The 21,166-nt window shown below is 35.6% G+C and overlaps 1 protein-coding gene across 2 annotated transcripts in view; it reads left to right on the top strand.

The window, feature by feature from the left end:
• Positions 1-3,392: 3,392 nt before the first annotated feature.
• The window catches only part of MCPH1 (microcephalin 1), a gene marked incomplete at both ends in the record, with an annotated part of 127,216 nt that continues 109,442 nt past the window's right edge, over positions 3,393-21,166 (top strand). Inside the window, 8 exons of one of the 2 annotated variants that reach the window (XM_084283869.1) lie at positions 3,393-3,411; positions 5,316-5,407; positions 7,798-7,916; positions 12,113-12,197; positions 12,768-12,888; positions 13,176-13,316; positions 15,143-15,235; positions 16,654-16,857. In XM_084283869.1, the coding sequence (XP_084139995.1) occupies positions 3,393-3,411; positions 5,316-5,407; positions 7,798-7,916; positions 12,113-12,197; positions 12,768-12,888; positions 13,176-13,316; positions 15,143-15,235; positions 16,654-16,857 (874 nt within the window). Of the gene's footprint in view, positions 3,412-5,315; positions 5,408-7,797; positions 7,917-12,112; positions 12,198-12,767; positions 12,889-13,175; positions 13,317-15,142; positions 15,236-16,653; positions 16,858-21,166 lie in introns of those variants that run through there. The other variant, XM_084283870.1, reaches the window with a different exon arrangement.

Below are 21,166 nucleotides of genomic sequence, written 5' to 3'. Positions count from 1 at the left end.
GGCACTCTCCGGAGGCATTCTGCTTCTGGGGAAGCAATGAGACTAGAATGCCACTGAGACTACTGAGGTGTGACTCCTATATGTATCTACAACAGTGTCAATACAAACTACTGACAGCATGAGTGTCAGATTACAATTCAGTGTGGAAAATGGCAGTGTCACAGTATTGTTTCAACAGCATAGCTGCAATTTTGAGCTATATTAGCATCACTTTGATCTTGTTTCCCGGTGTGTCATCAAAATTCACTTCTAACCAGATGGAGCTGGCCACACCTGGGCTCAAAGATGTCTTCCTGGCACAAACTGGTCAGGAATGATTTTGCTGACTTTTATAACAAGTAGGAGAAGAGAAACAAAAAGGAATATGGGGGGCAACATATAGCACAGGGAAGGAAAAGACTATAATTGTCAATGATATAAATTTAGATTCCAGTAATCACACTACCATATTACCTCTTTTTTTCTAAGAAAAATATTTTCTGGATAAAGGCAAGAAAGATTGAATCTACTTTACTGTTTCATTTGATATGCAATAAGTTACTACCTCACATGAAGAAATGGTGGTGTTCAAGATGTCCTAAGTAAGGAAGGTAGATAGGGGCAAGGTGGATCACACTAGAGAGAGAACTGAGGAAGATTCTAATGGTGATCCTGAATGAGCAGTTAAGATCCAGTCTTAGTTCCAGTTAAGTCTTAGATCCAGTTAAGATCCAAACTTAGTTGCTATTTTCATTATAAGCTTGGAAATAAAGTGTATGCTAATGAAATTTGCAGATGGTTTGAACAGAGACCTTATTAAAACCAGAACATAGAAACAATTGGATGAGCTCACATACTGGAATGCAGTGAAATTAGAAACTAATAAACAGGCAGCTGCAATGACAGACCTCATCAGCTGGAAATATTAGTCTATCACAGAATAATTAAGTGGCCCTGAGAAAACAAACGTGTGATCCTAGGATAAATCACATAAAGTATATCTAGAAGTCCAGTATTAACATCATGGTACATGGCAACTGAAACACTACAATTTTGTATGCTACTTAAGAGAGTCACATTCAAACTGGAAAAGGTACTGACAAGAACTGTTACAGTTACTGCGAAAATGAGGAGCCTACCTTGAACAAAGACTCTATAATGGTTGAAGTCGACAGTCAGAGATGCTTTCTGGTGCTTTCTCCATGCAGGCAACATGCCCATTTGCAGCTTCTCCAAGCATTTCTTCCCACCTGTGCACCTGTAATGGCCATGAAGCATTGGACAGAAGACCTCTCCAAATATTTTTTGATATACAAGCACACAGGTGCTAAATAAACAGATTGACTCACTGGGATTTGCTGCTTTGGGGGAAGTAATGCACCTCAAATTTTTCAGCGTAATTTGGATTCATAGTTCACACCATTAATTGTTTTGATGCCTAGGAAGCATTTAGAAATTCAGGGAACTGTTATTTCTTTGGAACAAGAGCTATTCTTTTTGATTAGGATGTCAAGTGAAATGCAACTTTTACTGTTCCTTCATTTTCAGGCATAATATAACCTGGAAAACTCTTTCTTCACAGTGCAGCATTCTGTAACTTCTGTCATAGTAAGTACTGACTGTACAGAAACCATGTCTAGTAAAGCCTGAAACAACTATGAAGTCAAAACCATTTCAGAGAAAACTCAGTGAATTCATTGGATACTTTCAGTATGGTACTTACTTGCCTCTGTAATAAAAAGGTGGATATCTGAAGCCCAACGTTCTTTGAGCAGTCCTTTGCTCTGATAACGAGATGTAACAGCTTCTTGTAGCCACTAAACTTCACTGTCTTTATGACTGGAGAATCAGAATATACAGCTCTAAGTGTACGTTTCAGCATACCCCCCTTTAAAGTCTATTTAGAGCTACTATAAAACCTGCTGCTACTTTTCAGTTAAAGGCTCAGACACATCCCATGTTTGTTTGTTTGTTTGTTTGTTTGTTTTTACTGAAGGTCTTTCACACTTGCATCGTAGATTAAATATTATGCTTGGACACAAGTACAAATTGATGCATTTTTTAATTATGCTGAAATTTCCCTCAGTCTGGATTTTATTTTATTTTATTTTAAAGTTTTATTAGAATCGCTGGCTCTAGGATCTTTATGTTTCTGTCAGCTTTGGTTATGTGGATGGAGTGGGTTTATATCACTGACATACCTAGAAACTATTTACCAAAAAAAAAAAAAAAGTAGTTTTCACAAGTACGTTGAAGATAGTACCATCATTTTCTTACTAGTTTTCTTATGTCATAGTTTCCAATCCCACACAAATTCAAAGAGACTGTGTGGATGTATCCTATTTTGAAATAATTTTACTCATACATGCTGTACAGAAATTGATGAGCTTACTAATTTCCTGAACATCCCAGTTTCATGTTTTTAAACTCCATTGAAAGCTCACAGCTATTTATTAATTCTACCCATAATCACTAATTTAGCAATGGCTCTGAATCTAAGGAAGCACTAACGTGCAGTAACTTTGTTTTGCCCCTCTATTGCTTCTTAATTTCTGCTTCATCATTTCTCAGATGAAGAGGATTACACGTTGAAGGTTTCAGAACAGCATTGGTTTATGTAACACTACAGCAACATCAGTGCTTCTGAGCTGTGTACACCATGTAATGAAGTTGTGCACCACCATTTTATTTTAGAAAAGGCGTGCATCTTCTTTCTCATTGTTTATATCCTTATGCTCACTAATGTCTTTATTATTATTGCACTAGGGAAGACATCAGGCTTTCTATATCTTACTTCCCTTTGTCATCACATTTGCTACACTCCAGCTTTCTATCACAGAAACCATTTTCCTTAAGGATGGGCTCGCTGTCCTCAGTAGCACAGTTGCCCTCAAGCTATTTTGGACACTTGAACACTGCCTGGTCACTCCTGTTTGCTAGTCCCCATTTTGTTGGCTTGCTCAGTGCTTTTTCTCGTCACACACCGGGTTCAGAGGGTGCTGATTTCCTTACACACCTCTCTACCAAAGAAAACTCTTCAGAGAAACACCATGAAGAGAGCAGACCATGAACCTCACGCACTGCTTTGCCATAACTTTCCCTTTTTCAAAGCAGCTTTGAAAAACATTCCGCTAGCTCCCCCATCACTACACTCAGCCCGAGCTGCTGGGAAAGAGCCCTTATTTTACTCATGCACGACTTATATTTTTAGTTTCACCCCCAGAGCCTCCCCTCAGCCTCCGCCAGGCGCTGCCCCCCAGCCCCCCGGCCGGCCCCCGGCCGCCATTTCCCGGCCGGGACGCAGGCGCGGCGGGGCGCGGCGCAGGGCGCAGGCCCGGCGGAGCGGCGCGGAGGCGGGTTTGAACGGTGGCGGCTACCGGAGCCTGCGGGGCTGGTGCTGTGCCCGGCCGCCGATGGAGCCCGTCCTGAAAGGTACCGGCTCGGCCGCCCTGAAGGGAGCCCCCGGGGTGGGGAGGGAGTGAAGGGAGGAAGAAAGGAGGCGGTCCAGGGCTTTGGGCTGGCAGCCTCCTCGGAGAGGGCAGGGAGCCACCGGCCCGTAGCCGCCCCTGCCCGAGCCCCGTGGCCTGTCTCGGTTCCTCCAGCTTCTTTCTAAGTTTCTGCCTCCTTAGGTTGTCCTCTTGACTTTCATTTTGCTGCCCCCTTTGAGATGTTGTAGCGTGAGTGGCCTTCTCCAAGAACCCAGCTCCGAGTTCAAAACGCCTCCAAACGCTTCCTGATTTCCCTTGCTTCCTGCAGTAGGAAAACTACACAGTGTTTTGTCTCTTGTTGGATTATATTAGCTCAAATTGGCTAATTACTGTACACCATGCCTTTGATCCTGCTGCAGGTACACGCTGAAGTAGAGTTTCCCTGTAAGGTCCTAGCTTGACCCTCGCTGGTAGGCTCCAACCCCTTTTTCTGGCAGAACTGTAACTGTAAAGGTTACAAAGTATTTGATGCAAGAAGACATTGTGGTTTTTTTTGAAGATGAGTGCAACATTTTTCACAACAGAGCAACCAAGCAAAAAAAAGTAACTGACAAAAAGCTGTCCTGGTCCTCTACCAAAATGAACATGGGTAAAAACAGTGAATTGGAGTAGGCTTGACTTAAAGTCCCGTAGATATCTGATGTTATATTACTGATCATCATTTTCTTCCTTCTGGTTTCACTAAGCTTCATAAATCTCTTAGTTTAAAAAATAAATATATATATATAGCAATTTCAAACATTATTCTCTATAAATTACTACAGCTACAATTACTACAATGTATAACACAACATTGTTGTGTTATACATTTAAGAAGAAGACGTGCTACTATGTAATAATAAATGATTTGGAAGGGCATCCCTAGTAACTAAAATAGTTAAACAGTGTTTGCTAAGGATGTACTTTTAAAATTTAAATTGATGCTTTCAAATTTATTCATGAGTTCTGAGAACTGTCTGGCCTGCAGTTTGTTTAAAGTTGGTTTTGGTGAACTGGCATTCTTCCAGTTTTCTCCTGATCCACTATCCCAAAGGGGAAATTGGTATGGCCAATCCAGCTATAGGTCATCCTAAGTCATACTAACGAAGGAATTATTACAAGTTTCATTTGCTTATCCCTCCATGTCATCTGGGATTGTGACTTTTTTTTTTTTAAGACTTTCTCAGTGAAGGCTGATTTCATTCCTCAAAAAGATTCTTAATCTGGTTGATAGAGTAAGCAGCTTAAATGCGATATTTCTGACATTCCATAAAGCAGCTGACATGAAAATTTGTTAGCCCCTGTGATAAGTACTTAATTTCAGGGTGATTCAATATCAATAATGTGGAATTTTAAGTAAGTTTTAAGTCAGTTGAAAATTGTTAAATGATGTTTCTGCAGAGTTTTATGGAGGTTTGTTGAAAGAATAATTCCATGACTTATTTTGTTATGTTTGGTAGCCTGTATTACAACACCTATTTTTAACATTTTTGATTAACCTGAAGATTGGCAATGGTTTAGTCATATGGGTAACCAGTTGTGTAAAGATGCTGCTTTGCTTGTCAAAAAGTGAAAAGTTGTGTAAGAACTGTCAAAAGTCTTAGTATGTTACATTTCAACTAATTTAAGGGACAGCAATACTCTGAAAAGAAAAACTGTTGCTAACATGTGATGCTCAGTTTATTAAAAGCTATACTTCACAGAATCATAGAATCATTAGGGTTGGAAAAGACCATCACCCTACCACCAATGTCACCTATTTGCTACTGCATTCAGCATGTATTAAAGCAAATTTTTGTTGGAAAGGTAGTTTAACTAGCTTTACCGTAGTGAACTAAAACGGCTCTTGTTTTTTCTCTTCTGATCCAGGTATTTGTGCATTTGTAGAAGTCTGGTCATCTAACAGAACAGAAGATTACTCAAAAGCCTTTGAGAAGCAACTTCTTGACATGGGAGCAAAAGTAAGGACTTTTTTTTGAAGCAAACAGAATAGGAAAACTCTTACTCAAAAACTAGCTTATTTGTTCTGCTTGTTTATTTCTTTGTAGTAGGAGTTTTTAAAGGGCAGGAAAAAAATAATCACAGATTCAAATAGATGAACATACTGTAAAATTCTTATTAGTAGTGGCAGATGGGAAATGTATTTAAAGCTTCATTATCTATTTAAAAACCTCTTTGCATATTAATACAGTAGTAAATATATCTCATCAAGTATTATTTATACTATACAGGGGACAAACCAAATCTAGGGGTTGAAAATCTAAGTTATTTACATGTTTTGTTTTCTTTAACTTCAAGGCAGCTGGTCTGTTGTTACAATGTTTTCTAACCTATGTACTGTTACATTTTATTCTTCTACTCACTGTCCTACAAATACGGTTCTCTTCCAGAAAGTGCTAGTAAAAATACATCTAAGATGTGTCGGTGATTTTTCCATATCAAATATACTTGAGCTGTAGGTACAAAATGTGTTTAACTGCCAGCTGTAAAATTTCAACTAGACACTGAAGTCAAACTAGCATCTTGCCTTCTTGCACATTATTACTGGTTAATGGAGATTTTTACAACCCACATTATGCTCTAAATAACACTTGTGTGAACTCCCAGTGCTTTTTAATTGTGCATACGTAGGTGTCTCTCACTGTCATTTAGGAAGTTTTGCTAACATCTCCAAAGTCTCTCTCACTGTATGAATTTAGCTGAGGTAGCATGCCAGAACAATAGAACTGTTTTTATTGTAAAAGGAAATACAACTCACAATAAGTAACTTGAGTAATAAAAACCTCTAGTTCTTTTGGGCTGTGCCGTGAGATCTACTGAGTTTTGTTCTAATGGCTTTAGGTTTTTCTTGTGGAAAATATGATAAGGCTTCAAAATTCTGTAAGTATTTTGAGTTGATCTTAAAGTAGCTGGGTATGGTGAAAGATACGGATGAATGGTACAGATGCATCTGTTCAGCAGATCATTTTGAAAAGGGGTGATCCTTTTCCATCATTATTTCATTCCTGGCCAACACTTCCTTCCCTTTTTTATGGCTGAGCACATGATAAGAAACTGGCTTGGCTCGCTCTGTCAGGAAAGAAATTTCTCATTTTGTTTTCCACTAGAGTGTTGGTTCAGACATACCAAGTTAAGGTCAGCTTATCAACAGAGGACCCCCAGGGTAAGGGATGGGACTGGAGAGGGGACTGCTGCATGCAGCAATATCTTGACTGACTCACTCTTCATAGTGAGAGGGAGGCCTTAAGGTAGTGTTGCTCCATAATTTGGAAGCAAAGCCATGTCAAGCATCCCGACTCCTTAGGATGTGGGCTCTGAGCATGATGCTAGCATAAGGGACTACGTGTTTGTATCTACAGTCATAACATATTCTGAAAAAGATTCATTGGTCATGTATACCTAGATATTTGAATCTCTTGCTTTTTGTCTTCAGAGGAGCAATAAATAAGCTTGCCATCAAAACTATTTGGAAAAGCTAAATAGTCTGCTTAAAGACAAAAGTAGGTCCAACACGTTTGGAGCCAAATGTAGTGACTCAATTGAGAATGCAACAGAAATCTGCACAACTGCTTCCAATTGGCTGTGTTGAGGAGATGCTGCTGTAAAATATGAATTAATAGCATGGTGGCATCAGTACAATAACAACAACTTATCAAATAGCTTTATGTTTAGTTCCTATGAAGTGAAATTTTGGTTGTAAAGAATGGATTTCTAGAACTAAGAAGGTTGTCATTTAGTTATCAGTAAAGGTTGGTAACTTTAGCACAGTGAAAATGTCAGTTGTGACCTTAGCTGTACTGACTTAAGCTTTCTGTATTTCTCACTCTTTTTAAAGTGTTTCCATGTGATTAGTTTTCTTAGCAGCATCAACCTCCCTTCCCACAGAACTAAAAGTGATCACTGTTGTTGAGAATGAGTGTAAACGATGAGGTTAGCTGTAATCTAAGTCCGAGTTCTTCACTAAATTAAAGATATAACAGGCATTTTTTGGGTAGTGACAGCTAATTTCTGTACTGGCTGTTACATAAGAAATAATGTTGGGCTACTTAAATAAAAATGTTGTAAGATTAGTGATACAGCTAGAGTAGGCAAATGAAAATAGTAATCTAGAAAAAAGAAGTTAGAAAATAAAAGGCTACTCCAGCCCTCTAGGGATGTCTTGTGTTGGCTTGGCTAATCAGACTTGGGCTTTGATTGCTTCAGGCTCCTTGCAAAGATGGGAAAGATCAAACAGGTCCTTGATATAATGTTTTTATGCTATTGTTCTATCCAGAAAAACAGGCTATCTATAATTTCATTAATCTTGTCTGATTTTCAGACTCAAAGATCTGCTCTCTGTTTACTTCTACAGGTTTCAAAAACTTTCAACAAGCACGTAACTCACGTGGTCTTCAAAGAAGGACGTTTGGCTACATGGAGAAAAGCACAGAAGGCTGGTGTAAAAATAGTTTCTGTACTATGGGTGGAGAAGTGAGTACCATTGAGTATAATGAATGTGACCCGTTCCAGAGAATAGATTCTGGTATTTATTAAAATACTTAAAGTATACTACCTTTTTTTTTTAATGTACTTGAAACAGTGATAAGTCTATGAGTAATTGATTACTTTCCTATGACACTATTCTTAAAACAAAAATGCCTTTCTTCCATAGAAAGGTACCATGTTATCTGTTGAAAAATGAATGTGTTGAAGTAGTTTCGTGGTATGTTTTTTAACAATGTAATGTTCTACTCCTTTGCTCTCAGATAACATACGTAGGCAGTGAAGATCAGATATTTATGTTGAACAGAATTGTTCCATTTCCACATGAAAAAGCACATTTGTACCAGTTCTGTAATTATTCCCCCATTGAGAGAGTATCTCATAGCAAGAAAAAAAATGATCCATATCTGGCTTTTAAGACATTTGGCAGGTTCAGCATGGCACAGCTTGAAGATTTTCATCTACCACAAGGAAATAGTTAAAACAAACAGAAAAAATATGAAATGTCAGCTTTGAAACCATCCATGAGAAAATGTTTGTGGTTCGTGGCATGCCCTCCGAGTTTTAAGAAGTTTTGTGAGGCCTAACTTAGATTTCAGATAAATGGGGGAAAAAACAACTACTAGTTTCTAACACTCCTTTTCTTTATTTTTGTAAATTACTGTGATGATGGGCCATGTCCTATATCAGTTAGGTATCACATGCATAGAGAATTAGCAGTCTGCTAAGTGCTGGGGGGGGAAGCAACACTGAGCTCTGCTGCCAATTAAGCGTAGGCCAGTACAACTGCAAAGCTTTCAATGCAAGTCTGTGAGCCAAAACAGAAATTCATGCAGTTATGCTGAGGCAGAATTTTCCTGTTTTTATATAATTATATATATATCAGATATAGAAGCTATAACTTTACAATCCAGCAAGCCTTAACACTAATGAAGAAATCTTGTAAGTTCTCAAAAATGCACTAGGGATGCAAAATGTTATTTATGTGACTGTTTCCTTCTGTGACCTCCAGCTGAGTGCACATAAGGATGATGGTCATTCCAGTGGGATGTTTCCTTATATTTTAAATATGCTTCTGAGATAGAGAAGTGTATAAATATGAAATCTGAAACTGTAGTCATGGGAACTATTAACTCTTCAAGGACATGCAGGTGTTATAGTAAAATAGAATCCCGGGAAAGTCCAGGTGAGTAGCATTTGCAGTAGCAGCAGAATAAGAATAAGAGAAGCTCACAGAGGATAGACCAGGATGTGTCACACAGAAATGTGATCTCTGTTATAGCAGTTCCAACCATAAGAGTCTCCTCAACAGTACTGGAAGATGTTGGGTGGGTGAAACCTTTAGAAATGTTTCCATAGTATTACCTAAGTGGTTATCAAAAAATAAATGAAATAGAGCATGAAATTTTGTGTAGTGGGATGACATTATGTTACCATAGACTTGTAGAATGGCTTGGGTTGGCAGAGTCCTCTAGATGATCCTTTGGGATCATCTAGTTCCAAGCCCGCTGCCATTGGCCAACCATGTGGTTGAAATCCTCCACCAGAATAAGAGCCTGCAAGCGTGATGCTCCTTGTAGCTGAAGCAAGAAGGCCATGGTTATGTTCAGAATATTGCCTGAAATAGCAGCAAGCACGGCAAAGTATAAAATAGTTTTATCACAAAATGTAATTGAAGAGACAAGAATTCTTCAGCCTCAGAAGTGAGAGTGGAGGGGGGAGAGACTCCTGTGAAAACAAAGGTTCATAAAGAGAAACTGAGTAGGAGGGAATTAATGTATATTATCCGTTCCCCAGTGGAAGAATTGGAGAATATCACATGAATCTGGCTGGAGGTAGATGCAGAGAAAGTAGTAAATGATTTTTAGCAAAGCATAGTTAGGCTGCAACTCCTTGTTGGAGAATCAGTATAGACTGCAAAGATTTACATGGGTTTTACAAAACACTGAAGCAATTAAACACTTAATACTATGTTTGTTTTTTAATAAAATTGTCTTAGGCCATCCCTAAATCATAAATCTGTTGAACATAACAAAGTAAACTGAGTGTGTTTTGCTGTGTTTTCATGTTCTTACATGTTCCTGGGCATCTTGATATTGGAAACAGGATGCTGGAGTATATTCTATTTAATCTGGAGCCTACACTTTGATGTTTGAGCTCTGAAAACACCAGACAAGGAAGCAACTCATAAACAATTACTCCAGCATTTCCTTACTCTTCTGCTCTATGCCAAATATTTTCCCACTTAACAGCTCGTGGGGCCCTACTTCCAAAAAGTTCTGCATGTACACTAGTGTTACGTTCTCCTGAGCAGTACTTGAACCTTTCATAGGAACATGTCCATTGATTTGAAAAACTATAGTGTCTGCTTTTCTCCATGGGAAAAAAAAATATATAGATATAGATATAGATATACATGCATATCTATATATATATATATGACTGTCAGGGTCTGTGTGGTTATTGCCTCAATTTATTTTGAGAGCTGTTTCCAGTGATTTACCTGAGGTTTTATTGGAAGCTTCTGCTTTGTAGTATGAGCATCTGTTTGCATCTAAACACAATGAAGTTCTGTAGTTTAACAGGAAGTAATTTTATATAGAAGAAAACTTTAAAAATGACAGTTGAAATTTTAAACTTTTAAAACCTGTGTCCTTTTTTATTTTTTAATTTTCTAAGAATGATTGTTATATCTAGCTTTAAAAATAGCACATAAAATTGTGGACTTGCTATAAGATTCATTTAAATACAAGTTTAATGCAAGATGAGTGATGCTTTTGGGATCACTGAAATGTTTTTTTTACTGCTGCTTCGACTCAAAGGTCTTAATGAGCAGTCTTAAAATAAATAAATAAATAAATCCTTAGGTAAAATGGAATTACTAAAATCTGTGTCCAAAGTAAGAACACTTAGTCCAAATCTAAACATGATTGTGAAACTCTATTTGTCTGTTCTCAGTAAGGCTACTCCGATTTGTCTGCAAAGCTTAAAAAAAATACTATAAGATCTTTAATGCTCAACCCTTTTTCTGTTTAGTTTCTCTGAATTAACTTCAATAATTATCTAATTTGATTTAAATTTTAATGTATTCTGCATCTGTGCTGATCATTATCTAGAATTTTATAATAGCCACTGAAGTCAAACAGATTGAATGTCTAACTGATACTCCAGAGAACTCTAAATTCAGATAGTTTGACAAATATGTGTAGTGGTTTGGCTCTCTTTTTTTCTTCTCAAAACAGTAAAGCATTAGATTGCAATTCGATGAATACAAACTTTAAAGCAGTGTGACACTAGGTGTCGCTAGCATCACAGTTTTGAATGACTGCTGGAGGAATTCTAGTAGTTCACCAAGTCTTCTGCAGTCTTTCATGTAACTAGTTGTATTATTTAGTAAAAACACTATTCAGGAATGAAATGTTACAAATTTTGACTAAAATAACTTCATTTAATGTATCGATAACCAAGTTCTTGCCTCAACATCATCCATGGTGTACGCATATATGACATTCCAAGATAACATGTGTCCTACCAATCTAGTCAGTCTTTGAATAAGAAAAGATAGGGGCAATCTAGGGGTAAGTTGTCAGTTTGAGTTTTTTTAATTATTAAACAAATATAGATCCTTCCACAATAGGGGTTTGTTTTAAGCATTGCCTACACAAAGAGAACGCAGAAAACCAAAACTAAAGGGTAAGAAGTAAAAGCCAGATGAAGCCTACCTTCTCACTTGCCACAAGAGGAGCTTTGGATTTTTTTTTTCTTGTTTTTCATAACATTCTGTAGATTAGTGTCTTACTAGCTAATGAAAGATGAAAACCTACAGTCTGCACAAAAGTCAGTGCCAGATTTCGGGTTCATATGAATCTGAAGGACTTAATACAGTGATTTTTGAATGTGTGTGGGAATAACATATGAGCTAGAATCTTTGACTTTTAGAGCATTGAAGCAGCAGTTTAGAGGATATCATTAGGACAATGTTATCATGTCTTCTGTTTGCTTTAATGTAAAGTTGTTGTTTGTTTGTTGTTTTTTTTGTTTTTTTTTTAGCATTGCAGAAATTATGCCAAAGATATGCAATTGGGAAGGGTCTAATTATTACAGGGCTGATTTTTTTTTTTTTTTTTTCAACAAAGATTCTCATTCTTAAAAATTAAAGATTGCATCTCTAATTTATTTTACAGGTGTAGAGAAACTGGAATACATGTTGATGAGTCTTTATTTCCTGCAGTATACAATAATGAAGGATTACTGCTAAAAGTGAGTAAAGTTTGAATTTCCTGACCTTAGGCATAGAAACTGTTTATTTTCAGAATTTCTGTAAACTCTGTCCATCTCAATAGGTTTTTAAAGGTAGACTATGGCTGTGATATTTGACACCTTAAGAACAGATAATAAAAAATGAGCTTTTATATTGGTGAATAAAAAAAACAAGATTTAAATTAAGATTACATAATGAATGACTAATCGAAACCAAATGACTGCAGTGTGCTTTGTGTTTCATTGAGCTGTGATTAATGCAGAAATCCTGATTTTGAAAAAAAATAAAATAAAATAAAAAAGATCTGAGCTTTAGCTTTTCTGCAAGCAAAAAATAAATAAATTAATGGCTTAGATGGCATTTAATCTAAAGTATCTGTTTAACCTTTCTGTCTTCATTACAGTTCATTTTGAAAAATGTTAACTTCTGCAATTGTCCGTGATTCTTAAAGAGGTGATTATAAATAGCATAGTGCTAAACATTGATAATTAATACTGTGATAAAAGTAGGCAAGTAGGAAGTCTAGTTACTTTTGGCCAATTCTTACCACATACTTAAGCTTTTTATGTATCCTCTAGCACAAATGTATGCAGCCAAAAGACTTTGTAGAAAAATCTCCAGAAAATGATAAAAAGCTGCAGAGAAGACTGGACAAGATGGCTAAAGAATTAGCTAAACAAAAGATAGGAATTAATGCAGGTAAGTATTCCTTTGGACTAATCTTCAGATATTTTGAAGTTATTTCTTTAAAGCACTTAAAGGTAGTTTTTAAATTTTATTTTTACACTTTTATGTATCTCACCATAACAAGTAAAGTCATTTTACTTTTTACAAAACTGTTTGCAAGTTTGTGGTATTAAGGTACCTGTAGTGGTTAGGTATAAGGGACTTTATTTATTTATTTTATTTTTTTAAGAAAAGAGAACTCATTCTGAAGCTGGTATAACATGCAAATATTAATGTACAAATGCAATTTCTTTGTGTAGAAACTGATACACCAGTTTTATTATTTGAAGATGATGGTTCACTTGTGTATAGCCCTGTTAATAAAATAAGAAATCAAAGCAGTGGAATGGAAAGAAGAATAAAAGAGATGAAGGAAAAAAGAGAAAATCTTTCTCCTACTGGTAAGAAGTTAAATTTTATTTATTCATGAACACGTACAAATAGCTGCCATCTTTATTGCTACATTTCTTCCACTCTTTTCTTGCTCTGTCCCTCGGAATTATTTTCATACCTTACTTTTCTTGAAACATTTCTTTACCTAGACTCAAAATGAAAATGTTTGATTAGAAATATATAAATATTTAAATTAAACATAACTTGTGATTCAAAATACTTTATGGGGATGTGATCTGACCATTGGAATCAGACAGCATTAGTCATCATGTGGATAGCATTTCTCAAAACATCAGTCCACAACTCACTTGAAATGAAGACTTGACATTTTGAGCTTTGAATTCCACTGACCTGGGTAACGTTAAGGGATGCTAATCTAAATGATGCACACAGAAAGGGTGGTGCTCATTTCTTCCTGCAGTCTGGTGTCAGGACTGTGACTTTGCCTATGTTTGTGGCTATGCCTATATTTGGCACCCGTTGCTTTGTTATGATTTGACCAGAGTTCCTTTTAAGCGTAATGACTGGACCCGAAAGCTGAGTATAAATTTTCTTCTATGTCATTTGGATTTGAACTGAACTTAGAATCTGCGAGCTCTCAAAGCTCATCTCTTGTGTAGATTGTGTCTCTGACAACAATATCTGAAGGGAGACTGGATGTACTCCCTTCTTCCCATGTTTTGAGTTGGTAAGAATGCTTTCTGGTTTTTTAGTTTCCATATTGGACAGGATATAAGTAGTAATGGAAGACAATTTTTGCAAAAAGGAATTTCTTAATCATACAATGAATTGGGTTGTCAGGGACCTTAAAGATCATCTAGTTCCTCACCTCACAGAGGTAAGGTTCACCAGTCTGTAGTTTGCTGGGGAACACGACACTTGGGAATTCTAATAATTAAAAAAGACTTTCTAAGTTTGTGAATTGATATTATACATTGGTTGAACTTTACAAGATTCTAAATCTTATTTCCTGTTAAATTCTAATATTAATACTATAATTGACACAGATTGTAACATTACTACTTCAGGGCAACAGTTTAAAAAGGAGTTCAAAATTAATAAGGTTCTGAAGAATGATATTAAAAAAAGCCTAACTGAATAAAGAGTTGACTTCAAAATACAGATCCTAGTGAAATAAATCTAGACTTGAGTTTTCAAGTTATTGTTAGAGCTTACCTTAGTGTGCAAGTACTAATGAGGCCTAACTCATTAGATTTTTGTTAATTAGTATAAAAACTGTTGAAATGTGGAACATCTTTTGTGGGGGAAAGTCTGTAGTGACTGACATTTTAAGAAGTCTATGTCAACTGAACTGTCATTTTATCCCTCTAAACATAATTGTGGAAGGAAAGTATAGAACCAGTGACACATCAATTAAAAAATTAAATCTAATTTATTTTAGTATATCTTGTATCTGTTTTCTCTTGAAGTTTGAAGGTAAAGCTTCCAAAGGTTTTGAAAAGCATTTCTGCTATAACAAGGCGTTGCTACTAATTGCAAAATTTATTAGATTCTTTAGTTAAAACATCTCAGCTGGCTTAGATATGTCCGTAATATTTCATGAAAGGTTTGCCATCATTCTTTGGTTTCTGAGTACTGAGTTTCTAGAAGAAATTTGATTCAGTTTGTAAAATCTAATAGCTTTTTTGTTAGTATGTAAATTCGAGTCTAAGGATCGTTACGGATTCTTTAGAATTAATTACATGGTTATAATTAGTTGTCAAAGCAACCACTTATCTCTTAAAATTGAGCTGTTTTGAAATATGAATAGATGCTCTGGAAATATGTATGTTTGCACATAGGGCTAACTAATTTATTATTTACAAACTCCTAGCTTCACAAATGTCTCAAACACCTCCTCGTAGTTCACCAGGGGACTGCCTGCTGTCTACCTGTTTAACAAATGCAGAAGATGCATCGTTACAAGGTAACTATCACAACCTTACTTAAATATTACTAAATTTAAACATTTAGTACATGGGCTGTATATCTTTTTTTGCATGGTGATAGATTTGTACACTGGAAAAGCAACTTTGTATGTTTTCCCTACCATTTATATTTAAAGTTTAATTATTTTAGTTTTGTTTATTGGTGAAATATATAGAAGTAAGAATAGAAGGAACTGGAGCGTGAGAAGTCACATTGGGTAAATTCTCTGCCCTACTGTTGTGCTGCTGTTGTCATTTCCTCTCCTTTGCACTGTTCCCCCTTAACATCGTCTTGTTCTGGCATGCTATCAGTTTACTGATACCATGATCTTGTATATAACACAGAGTACAAATTAAACAGTGTCATGTGGAAATAAAAAAGAGAAGTGAATGAGAGAGAACTCAGAACTGAAGTGTCCTCCAAATTTTTAATGGAAAAGCTTGAATTCAAGAGAAAACCTAATGCATTCTCCAGCTTGATTATTCAGGAAGTGAAGACAACAGCAGAAATAAAAAGAGTAAACATAAATCAGCTTTTAAAATGTTTCATGGTTGTAGTTGAATTCAAGTGGTTAATTAAGGTTCTTATGCTCAGAATGCTAGGCTTTAGTTCCTGTGTTTTGGCATCACAGGAGGACATAAGGAAGAGTTTTTTTGTGAAGGCTGTTGCGCTATGTCAGTATTAATATCACAGCATTAATGAATAATGTATGCCATGAGTAATGTACATTAGACTCATGTCTCCTGTCAGTCATGTGAGCAGAAAGCTAAGTTGGATTTCAGTAGAAAAGTAACGAGAAGAAAGCTTCAGCTTATGAGAAGAATTCATAATGAGGACCACTTGAGTACACTGCCTACTCCATTCTACTCAGACAGTAAACTGTATCTCACACTTTAAAAAAAAAAAAAAAAAAAAGTATACTGACATCATACAGAAAATCTATCATTATTGATGTATACATTATGATACCATGATGTATTTCATTTCATCTTAACTCTGGGAAAACTGCAAGGTGGTGGGTAATGCTGTGGTAGTAAGAATGACAAAAGTTGAAAACTAGTTGAAAACTAAGTAATCAATGTAAAATCATGCTGCTTTTCTTCACGTATTAGCGTAGAGAAAAAAGCTTCTCCGCTTTGTTTCAAGAAAGCAGAACAGGATTTGGGGACGCTTGTTACCACTTAAGAAGACATGGTAGTTAAAACTAGCATAGCTTCTCGTCAGCATAGAATGTGCTTTGTTTCTAAATTGATTTTCTGTTAATATTAGGTGGTGAATCAGTTAAAAAAAAAAATTCAGATAAGTGGCTAAATCCTTATTGACTTCTTACAGGAATTTCATATGTATTCTATTGAGAAATTTTGTACTGTTTCTGTTTTGTTAAATGTTTATATTGCTGCTTTTCATATTTTGCAGAAGAACAAATAGAAGTCTGCTTAAACTCAAGTGTGGATGATCTCTGGGGAACTGATAAACCAAAGAGACAGAAAAAAGAAATAGCAGAACCCACCTGTGATACTCAGACTCATATTCATGTTTCCAGGAGTGCATCAGTGAATTCTCCCTCATGTAGCTATGACCAGAAGAGCTTAATCCCAAAACAACCGAACAGAAGCCTAAGTAAAAAAAAGATCTTGCAGCATACTTTTCAAGACAATTTAGAAAAACATCTAGAAAAGTTTCCAGAGAAAAATCAGAAGGATGAAAATACCATGACTACTTCAGTTGCAAACAAATATTCTCCTCTCCAAATCAAGGACTTGGGTTATTTTACTCCTTCCCGAAAAACAGCCAAGTTAAATACTGTTCCTGCTTTGATTCACAGTCTCTCTAATTCACCTGTGAGCAGCAGAGACTTAAATACATGTTCACGTGATAGAAGTTTCCCTGTTGACAGAAGTGATTGTCTTCTGGAACACAAGAAGGGGAAGAAAATACAAACACTGTTTAGCTTGAAACTGTCTTCTTCTGAACTGCGTGCATCAGGGTCTAGAAATGAGTCCTTGAAAGGAGTTAATACTTACAGCAACGATCAGTGCACTGAAGATGCTTCTTATGATGACTTCTTTTCCTCATATGATTTGAATAAAAATGAAGTACAGGTAGAAGTCCCACAAGAATCACAGAATCCTTCTGGTGTTTCTTGCAAAGAGTCTTTAAGAATCATGGGCTCAATTGATATGAGTTCCTGTAAGCCACATACTGCTGAGAAAAGCAGAAGAAAGTCTATTCAAGCAAACGATGTTTCGGTAAAGAAAACATTCAAACCAGCTGAACATACAGAAAGTGTGCCATTAAATTGCATGTCTGATGGTGAAAAAGCTGAGATGGCAGAAGCTCTAGATTCAGATCTTGTGAATAAACAGCCTCACCATGCTCATGAAAAATCCTACAGAACTGATATGAATTACTGTACTCGTGCTACTGGTAAGTCTGTACATAGAGCTGGCAAATGAAAAGATACCATACTTCAGTAGAAACTCTTATGCAACTAAGTTGCATTCTCAAGGGAAAAAACACTGTAATTCTGGTGTTCAGAATTACACCAAAATTAAAAAAAAAATGCTGCAGTACTGACTTTTCACTTAATAAATAAATGAGTGCATAGGAGCCAGAGGAACACACATACGTATTCCCGTATGTTACAAACATAAAGAAGCCACCAAGAGATAAGGAAACTGTGCTCAAAATGCAACAAAAGTACGTGGGCTGTCTTTTTTTCTTAATGCTTGGTATTCTGTAAACTATGCTGCTGTTGAAGACCTAAAGAAAATGAGGCCTTCATGTTCACAATGTTATGGTACTCATGTAAACTTTTTATAAGTAACTACTAGTCATAGCATAGCCAAAATTATTCTTATTTCACAAGTTAAAATTGCTATTTCAAATTGCAGGTAAAACACCAAATTCTATAATGGAAAAAAAATATTTCATTTAGCAATTTCTAACTTTTGCTGTAATGAAGGTAGGAGACATTTGAGGGCACAGAGGCACAGACTCTCCTGAGTTGCAAGGGACCCATCAAGGTTGTTGAGTCCAACTTCACATAGGGAACAAAAAGAGGTGCAAAGTAAGCATCTCTTTCAATTAAGGCTTGTTTATATGGAACTCATCTTAGTTTTTAATAATTTAAGAATAATTTTTATACCTGAGCATTCTCAAGTTAGTTTAGCATAAGTTATTTCAGTGTAAATATACAATAGAATATTGAATTTCAGAAACTCGGGAAAATTCTGAAACTACATTAATAAATTATATAAAATTTATTATTTAAAGCACTGAACAAAGTCTTGGTTTCAGACTTATGAAATCATCCAGTGGAAATGTTGAAAGGTGACTGTGTACGTACCTGTGAGAATCAAGTTAACTGTGACCTACTATTTTCGTTTACAAAATACATCTATGTTTTAACACGTTAAAAAAAAAATTATGTGGGTGTATGTCATGCAAGTATAAGTGTACAACCATAAATGTATGAACCCACTGTGCATGTTTTATGCCATGTAGCAATGTACTTGTATAGATGATCCTTGATTGTTGCATTTCTTGATGTCAAAGAACAGTTTGCTTTTTCATTAAACAATCAGAAAAAGTTTGGGGGGGATGGAAGGGGAGGAGGAGAAAATGTTTACTACTTTTAAAATTTGGTATGTTAGTTAATTTGAGAGTTAATTGTAAACGACAAATTTTAGTGATCAAATTGTCATCAATGTTCTAATACCTTATACTTTTATTTCTGGACAACTTGTTTAAGCTCCCAGGAGGAGAGGCTAAACAGTATTCATCAAACAACAGTTACCAGATGTTTATATTTTTTACCCTTCTTGGTTAGTTAGGAACTTCTGTAAGCTTCACTTAGACTTTGTAATTTTAATGATTGTAGTGATTTTAATGATCTGTGATTTATCAGTGATGACCATTTTTCTAAGTATATGTTTTTTTAAGCTTTGCACATCTGTTGTGTAGTCAAGTAGAACCTCAAGTCTGACAGCTCAGATGAGCTCACTTGAAAATGGAAGGGAACAGTAATGAAAAATGAGTCGTGTTTTCCCTATTAATTCAAGTTCTGTGAAAGAAAAATTAAAATAATGTTTTAAACTTTCTTACTGTGACATTGTAATATGGAATCATGCATTTTTATTAAATACAGGTTTAACATTTTCTGATTTTTGTTTTGCTCAAGTAAGTTATTTGTTGTCCATGTTAATTAGTAAATAAATAGTAAATTGCCCTGTTCTCTGTATGTTCTACATAATTTGAAAACTGGGAAATGGTGTACTATTTTTAAAAGCTAAATAATTATTTTTAATATATAGTTTAGAGGTTATCTGAATATATTTAAATATCTAACATTGTTCTTCCCTAGTTTTACACTGCATTTGTAAGTTAGTGGCACTCTTACACAGTGTTTTTAATGACAAGAAGTAAGATTTGATAGGTATTCTCTGTATTGACTACTTGGAACCCTTTATTTTCAAGTAAAAATATAATACAGAGACTAACCAGAGGCTAACCTGGCAAATGGTAATGCTTATGTTGTAGCAAACTTCAAGCTCATTTGTACAGTACATTCAAGGCTGTCTGTCCATTTGTTCTGCTGAACAGCACTGGCATAACTGCTTATTTTCATCTTACTCCAAGTTATAAATCATGTAGAGAACTGTCACAGATAAAAGGTGTGAAATTAATTAAGAGTTATATTAAAAAAGAGTTATATATTAAAAGACCCCTATTCCAAATCACTTTTTCTTTCTCAAGTTTGTTTCTAGAGATTAAATAAAAAAAATATATATATAGTTCTAATTTACAGCAGCCATAAATGACAAAATTCAGTGTTCTGTAATCAGCAAGTTCAGGGGTTTGCATGTCAGTACCTAGATGTCTCAGAGTTACAAGATAAGCAAAATGCTAGCTTTACTCTGTCATAAATATCAGTTTATGGGCACACAATAATGCTATCTTTTGGGAAAATTAACGATCTACGTTGCTAGGAGAGTCTAAGATCTTCCTTGTCATTCATATTGTAAATCGGTTTACTTTGTAATCCATTCCATCCACTTACTTTTAGTAGGGCTGATGCTGGCATTTGAACTATACGGTTTAGAAGAGTAATACTTAGATTTGATGACTTAACAGGAGCTCAAAGCTACCACAATTAATAATAATGGGCAAGGAGTGCAAGATTATGCTTTTTTTTTTTTTTTTGGTCATCCCACAATCAGAGGATGAACTGGGACTTAGAATTTTTTCCAGTCTCAAAAAAAAAAACAAAAAAAAAAAAACTTAAGGCTTAGCTGAGTGAATTTTAGATATTGATGGTTAATGTGGAAAGCAATCTTAGTTGGCCAAAAGGCATAAACTAACATCAATTATAGTGTAATGGATGTAGCTCAAGATAAAGATGGGGAATCAGGAATATCAGTCCATTATTTGGTGCCAAAATTAACAAATTTAATTTAGATGAATGAGTTTTTACATGAAGTTCTAGGTCCAGAATGCCAAGTTGGGTGCTTAATACAGCTAAAATACCGTCTATGTCTTTAAAAGCACACATTTGAAAACTTGCTTAGATGTCTGCCTATCATCTTTTTTTCGGTTTTGGAAAATGACAAACTTTTTACTAGTAGGAACTAACTTGTAACTAATTATTTATACTAAAAGGGCAAATATTTCAAAATAGAGGATTATGTTAATGTCAAATTTACAAAGTCTGATGACGTTTGTCCTAGAGCATGTAACAAAATAGATAAATTGTTTCAGAACAATTCTCTCTAAGAACATGGTGGGCATATAAGCTTTTAGAAAACTTAAAGAAATTGCATTCTCAATAACCAAAACTTGACATTTGCCCATCCTGAAAAAAATAGGGTGACTAACTCTGGATAAGTACAGAATAGATGTGATGTAGCTTGGTTGCGGTGACACTTAA

Source organism: Netta rufina, assembly GCF_964035555.1.
Source record: "Netta rufina genome assembly, chromosome: 3".
Taxonomy (NCBI): Eukaryota; Metazoa; Chordata; class Aves; order Anseriformes; family Anatidae; genus Netta; species Netta rufina.
This window is presented reverse-complemented; position numbering and strand designations above follow the sequence as displayed.